The sequence below is a fragment of the Habropoda laboriosa genome, unplaced genomic scaffold (genome assembly GCF_001263275.1).
Source record: "Habropoda laboriosa isolate 0110345459 unplaced genomic scaffold, ASM126327v1 scaffold66, whole genome shotgun sequence".
In the NCBI taxonomy this organism is placed as follows: domain Eukaryota; kingdom Metazoa; phylum Arthropoda; class Insecta; order Hymenoptera; family Apidae; genus Habropoda; species Habropoda laboriosa.
The window spans coordinates 186,961-193,970 of record NW_017100166.1 but is presented as its reverse complement, the minus strand read 5'-3'; the positions used below and the strand labels follow the sequence as shown (position 1 = coordinate 193,970).

The following is a 7,010-nucleotide window of genomic DNA, read 5'->3' as shown; positions in this document are numbered from 1 at the left end:
TATCTCTTTCTTTCCCTTTCTCACTCTCTCTCTCTCTCTCTCTCTCGTTCTCGCTCTCTCTTTCTTTCTTTCACGATCCCGTTTCTGAGAATTGAAAAGACCGGATTCACCCGCGCCTGAGGGCTGTCATTAGGCGAGCACCGAACGATAATAAGTGTCCTACGTCGACGCGCCTCGTGTGTTCTGTCACTCTCGTCATCAAACTCGTTGATAACAAAGAGACGGCCTTTGGAGGATGGTAATTCGGGCTCGTGTTTCTCACCTACAGTAGACCAGGCCGTCCCTCTGCCCGAAATGGTCGCCCTTGTTCAGCGGGGTGCCACAGGAAGCGCATGTGAAACAGGCCACGTGGTATACCAGGTCCCTCGCGCGCATCACCAGCTCCGACGCGGAGATGCCCGCTCGACATCGGGAACATCTCGATACGGCGAATAACCTGTGCGCAGAAATTATGCTGGAAGCCATTGATCAACATTTTTCGAGGCCTTTTCTCTGTCACTGCGGGGAAAATTTAATTGTAAAGTGGTTTTGTTCATTGGTAAAGTGTGAAGTGCAGGGAATGTATACTCTGCCTAAGCAATACATGTAGGGTGGACCACCTCAATTATTTTCGTTATTGGTGGACCAATCAAAATCTTTTTCGTCACAGATGATACGATTTCGAAGGACCTTCAAGGTGATGACCTCAGATTTCTTCTGTCTCTTTCTGAAATATGCTTTCAAAGCCACGTTCAATTTTTTTTACCTATAACCGTGTAGGTTTTTTTTATTTCGCCTATCAGCTAGCAGGCATTGAGACGAATTCAACAAGCACAATATAATACATTTTTTTGTATATAAAAATTATACATGAGAGGATTAAACGTGACCTTGAAAACTTATTTAAAAAAAGGACATAGAAATCCTTTGAAACCGTATTCTCTGTAACCAAAAAAATTTGGAGCATATTATCGAGATATCTTTGGCAATGTTTAATCTGTAATGATTTAAAGATGTTGTTTCATACTTTGCTTAGACAGAGTATACATTGCCTGAATTTTACACTTTGCTGGTAACAGTTACACGTGGTCTAGGGACAATTACAAATTTCACTAGAATATTGCAACGAAGATAAAAATACACCTTAACTCTGGAATGTTGCTCACATACTCTGGGTGTAGATTCACACACACTTGAAGAGTAAAAGCATTACAGACTGCTAGGTGAAAATATATTTATTTAAAGATATAGAATTTAATGGTAAATATTTGAATTACAGCCTGGGTGAGAATTCACCTAGAGTAGAATTCCAGTGTTAAAATATTTTAATCAGTTGTAGAAAAATATGGATAAGGTTGAATTTTTGACAATTTAAATTCACATATTTTGCATAAGCATAGAATCGAGGAGTCCAATTCTTTTTGATTTTATAAAAGTTTCATCGATGTTACTGCATGCAATATAGTATTCTCTACGATGAATGTGCATTGACATGATACAGAGATGTACAACTTTTTGAATAGATGCGTAATTCTTCAGAGATGTAATCTTTTAAACAAACATGTAATTTTCTTAATTGGTAGCTTATGTATATAACTTATAGAGAAATGTATAAAGAACTAATTCATTGATAAATCTGCAAAAATATATTGTTTAATACAGAACATACGAAGGTATAATTCTCGTTTATGTCTGTTTGAATTATCCCTTTCGATATCGTTCACACAGCAATCCCGTATTTTATTCGCTGCAACACTATCCTTATTTTATGAATATTTGTAATTTGTCGAATAACCGATGGAAAATTTAAAACGTACCATCAATCTGGTTATTTTAAACAGCTAGTTTTATACTTCACGGTACACACTTCATATTTACCCAGCTTTTGTGCCTTTTTTACAATTCTCCGCGTGTTTGCAGTCACGTTTAATACCGGGTATTATCATTATTATTGTATTATTCGTGCAAGCAACGGCTGTAATCCGGTGTAAAATACACAAATAAATGAATCAACGAATTAATCCCGGATGGGTTGATCACGGATTTTTATAATTGAACGAGTTTTATCAGGCAAAATTAATATGTCGATTGTAAAGTGCAGTAATGCATTTGTTAATACCATTTACCGTTGCACCTTTTTCCATTTCTGTCGATCGGGGATATTTCAACGCGGATTAAACGTCATCCGCAATGAAGTAGAATGATGCCTGACTATGGTCAGCCACTAGTTGACAGTGAATTAAGAACGTCTGATTATTAACACCGTGGCAGTGTACATTTTAGTACCACATTCTTGTGTCAATATTATCAATCCCAGTAGATATTGTGAAATTAATTGATAATTAACTAGTAACTTCTTTAAATTTCTTCTGAGTTAAAAATTTTTACGATACTTTTGTGGGAAGTTTTTCGGACTAACTATACTTTCGTCAGATATAATCTAAACTTGACAACCATACATGTAAACTGAAGAATCCTCCAATTAGGCACAAGTACGAATTTTTTAATTATCGTATGCAAGTTATTCTAAAATATAATTAATCGCGAACTATGCTCTACAGTTAGGTGATAATACTTCATTCACTCAAGAGTACCAAAAATTAAATCGAATTTCATGGAATATTAATTAACATCGATAGCTAAAAGCTTTCAAATGCACTCTAAAAGAATTTCACTTCTCATCATGCCAGCCTTTTTTCCACGCTTGCCAATCTCTTAAAAATCACCTTCTTCGTATTCTTCGTTACCATTAATACCATTGCATTTCCTTCTTAATTTACTCATTACGTTCGTCTCGTTAAACAAATAATTAAATAAGTAAATAGCTCTGCAAGATAAAAGATCCTCCTTGCTCTTAAATTCTCTTTAATAGATTTCAAAACCTCGTCACACAGAGTGTGACAAATTTAATTGCTCACATTACCAATACGCTCAACAATACTTTTAACCGTGTCAGTTTATTTCTCCAGCCTTAAAAATCTCTTAAAAATCACCTTGCTTATATTCCTCGTTAACCTTAATACCATTGTGTTTCCTTTTCAATTTACTCATTGTACCTTCTATCTCCCACGATTATCTCGAATTTTCTGCACCGAAGGTTTCGCCCGATGAAACAACTAACCGAACAAACAAACATCTATGCCGCTTATCTGAAATAGAAACACAACTGAACACTCACAAATAAATACGATCTGCTAAAAGATTCCTCCAGGATGAAAATCCTGCAAGATCTACAGCTCGCCCCGTACTCAGGCACGAATACAATGACTCAACTATATCGAACCGGTATCTGTCCACCCATCAACCCTCTTAATACACCGGAACAGATTCGATTCGATGCCGGTGTACGATCGTTGCCTCGCATCGTCGTTCCGGGTTCCTTCGTTCTCGATCACGCGTTCTTCGTAGAATCCCCTAATTACAAAATCAACGATCCCGATCCTCGCTCGAATTCATCGATCCCGCCTCTGTTCACCGTTCGCGCGCGCACGTGACCTCCGTTGTTCGTGACTATCGGCTCGAACCAAAATCGGAGAACAATGCCGTACTTTCCCCCCCACCTCCGCTCCCTTCTACTCGTGGTCGCGTTTTCTTTTTTCCTTCTCTTTTTTTTCCTCCACTAATACACCATAACGTCCGTCGAAGAGGGTGGAGCGGGATTTGAGGGAGGGAGGGGTCTCCACGGAAGGCTCTCATATCGGTCGTCGACGATCGAGGCGGCGTTACAGTTTTGCGAAGCGCGAAAACCAAATAGAGACAAAGGGGGTTGGCCTGGATATGGATCGTTGCATATTGCATGGGAGCCAAGCCTGTATTCTTCTCTAACGAACCGGAGCTGCAGGCCTGCAGGAACACGCCGTAGGCTGGTGTGTTCCACCCTCGCGTGGAATCTCCGATGCCTGAGGATCCGTGCGATCCCGTGGATAGAGGTTTCAAGCTGCTGTGGTTTTCGAAGGTTGCGCACGGGGAATTGTAAGATTTTCATTCGAGGAGATCCTCTTTTTGATACGGTGTTGGAGTGGACCTTTCGTGACTGAGATAAGATTACAAATGCGAGCTGGAGTTTTGTGATTTGTCAGGCAGGCCTTGGAAATTTATTGTGAATTTTCGTGTTTTTTGGAAGGGCTTTTGTGATCACACTTTAGAGTTGCGCGAGGAATTGTAGGATTTTTATTTTGGGAGATACTCTTTTTGATACGCTGTTACAGTGAATCTTTCGTGTCTTATAATAATTCTTAAAATATTTCGTGTCTTCTTAGGCAAACTTTGGAAATTTGTTGATGAATTTGGCGATGTTTTAGTATCTCTTTGGTAAGGTTTGTTGAAGAACTTTTTTACTTGTGAAAAGTTGCAAGATTCCCATGCTTTGACATGTTGCAGGAATTAATCATTTTTGCCTGAGAGTGTTGCGTCAAAGATAAGATTACACGTGTGAGTTGGATTCTTTTAACTTGTTAAGTGGGCTTTGGAAATTTGACAATAAATTTAGTGATTTTTAGTATTTCTCGATGAAGTCTTGTGAATCTTTTAGGAACAAATGTTTGAAGTTTTTATAATTATATCGTAATTTTTATTATGAAAAGTTGCACGAGGAATTGCAAGATTTTCGTTTCTCATGATTTTCGTGAGATATGTTGTAAAAGTGTTGCTAAATTATAAACGCAAATTGAATGTTTCTGACTTGTTAAGTATGTTTCGTAAATTTGTCAATGAATTTAGTAACTCTTGGGATTTTCCGTCATGGTCCATTTAATCTTCTCACAGCAAATATTATATTCTAATTCCTATAGCAAAACAAATTTCTAATATGAGATCCTTTTATGAAATTTCTACTATTTTCATCCTGTGCGTAAATAAATAAAATTTTCCAGCTGTAAAATACATTCAGCTGAAGAAAAATGTTCAGTCTACAAATTATCAATTTAATTAAATCAAATTAGCTAGAAACGTTGAACTGTTTTTCCGAATACAAAAAGAATTTTGTTTCACCGAAGCACATATCGATAAAAAATCCTAAAAAGTTCTTTTTATTATAAGAATTGTACAAAAAGAATCATTTCATAGTCTTTGTAACTCAGTTAAAATTACAGAATTACCATTTACTGATAAATATACATATCTAAAACATCCGAAATCCTTCCGAAATGATTTTCAAATTTCTTAATTAACACTTTTATATCTCATCAATACTCTAAATTGTTTTATTAACATTGTAATACTCAAACGTATCCTCTCCATCCGCGATCCCGTTTCCAGAAACCAACAAATTCTTTGACAGTCCTCTTTGCTTGCGAAATATCATTTTTCACCGGGGAAAAGCTTCACTGAGAGAGGAGCTTTCGCCCAAAGCCGCGTCGGAACGTTGCATCTGTTATTCCGACTGTCTTTGGGCCGCGACAAAGAATCGTTTCAGTTTTCTCGTTGCAACAACGAGTACACAAGCTGAAAAATGCCCCACGTCAGATCTCTGCTCCCTTTTGTTCCCTTTAATTATTTCGTTGCATCGGTGAGCCTATACGACGCTGATTAGACGATGATTACAGGATTGAAACGGGTCGAGTGTCCAAACTCCTCCTTTTCCTTTCGTTAAAAAAAGAAGGAGAAACATCCTCCGCCGCTCTTATTTCACTCGTTCGAACAAAATCTTCCACCGCCGAAAATCAACGAAGAAAAATACTTCACTTTCACGTATTCAAACAGTTCAGTCGTTTATTCAAGTTTCAAATATCTCAATTCGTCGTGCTTCTTCCGAGGCAGATTTTGCAGTTTCGCCGATTAATTCGTCGCGAAGCTTTTGAAAAGCGTCGCTCCGGTATTATTTCACGATGGATACTTTCGCGGTGAATAATTCATCGGGAATTGCATATTTAACGCTGGCCCCCCGGTCGAATCTCGTCAATTTAACAATTTCAATCCGCTTAACGCGAGACGAGAAATAGGAGAGAAGGGAAAAGGAAGGAAAGCTTCTCACGCTTTTCGAGGACTCGGGGGAATTATGCAACGCGTGCTACTCCGTCGCGTCCGCGCTGAATCTCAACGAGAGCGACTTGCCGCTTTTCATAGGTAAAAACACAATAACAGATTCTCCGCATCTAATTACCAGATCCCCACAATCGCCGGTGTGTAACGTAATTAATTTCATTCATCGGAACTTCGCATTCTAATATCTTAATCTGCGCCGCTTCGACGAGCTTGGCTCTGTGTGCTCGAACGCGTGCACACACGCGAGTAGAAAAGTTTCTAAGAGATGTACACGAGAGGAGTTCGTTTCGCGTTACAACGTCAGATTGTGTATCTCGTTGATCTGCTCGAATTAGAATAAAATTGCGTGCAATTAATATATTCTTTATATGTGACGAGAAAACGATGCTTGTAGAAGATACGGTTGGAAGAAATGGTATTCCTTGAACGTGTAATAATGAATTACGAATGAAATGTTACAAATCTTGAGAGAGATATAAAAATGAAAAGGTTCGAGTGAAACTCGCGGTGCAGAATTTCGGAAGATTGTTTCAACTTTGTTGAATGGTAAAGATTAAGTATCTGGAGGATAACGATGAGTTGAAGATGAAAGTTGCCTATAATGTTAGAAATTAATGAAAGTTCGAGGGAGTTAGAATCTCAACACTTTGTCGTGGAGTATCAGCTCGCACTCGTGGCGCAGGTTGCGTAGAATATACGACGGGGAAAGTTTAATTTTAGCTGGAAGTTTCAATTTGCAAGACCGAGGATCGTGAATTGTAAATTGTGCACAATGTTGGAACCTTCTGTGTCATTTTCTAACCTAATGCAAGTGAACTTGACGGAAAACGTGGGACCAGACTTATAAATTTATATCAATAGAATGTAACGTGTATAATTTACTGTAAATAAATTAAAGTAAAATGAATTAAAATGAACTAAATTTCAATTAAAGTAAATCTGATTTGTTTATTAAGTGATAAATATAATAGGTATAATGTGTAGGCATAGTTACAAATATAAATATATTAAATATAATAAAAAAAAAGTAATTAAAAAATGTTACAACT

At 37.7% G+C, this 7,010-nt stretch overlaps 1 protein-coding gene across 1 annotated transcript in view; it reads right to left on the bottom strand.

Moving 5' to 3' along the window:
* LOC108578597 (LIM/homeobox protein Lhx9-like) overlaps positions 1–7,010 on the bottom strand; it is a 21,977-nt gene that overhangs the window by 11,646 nt on the left and 3,321 nt on the right. Inside the window, exon 2 of the mRNA XM_017941960.1 lies at positions 263–436. Within this exon, the coding sequence (XP_017797449.1) occupies positions 263–436 (174 nt within the window). The remainder of the gene's footprint in view (positions 1–262; positions 437–7,010) is intronic.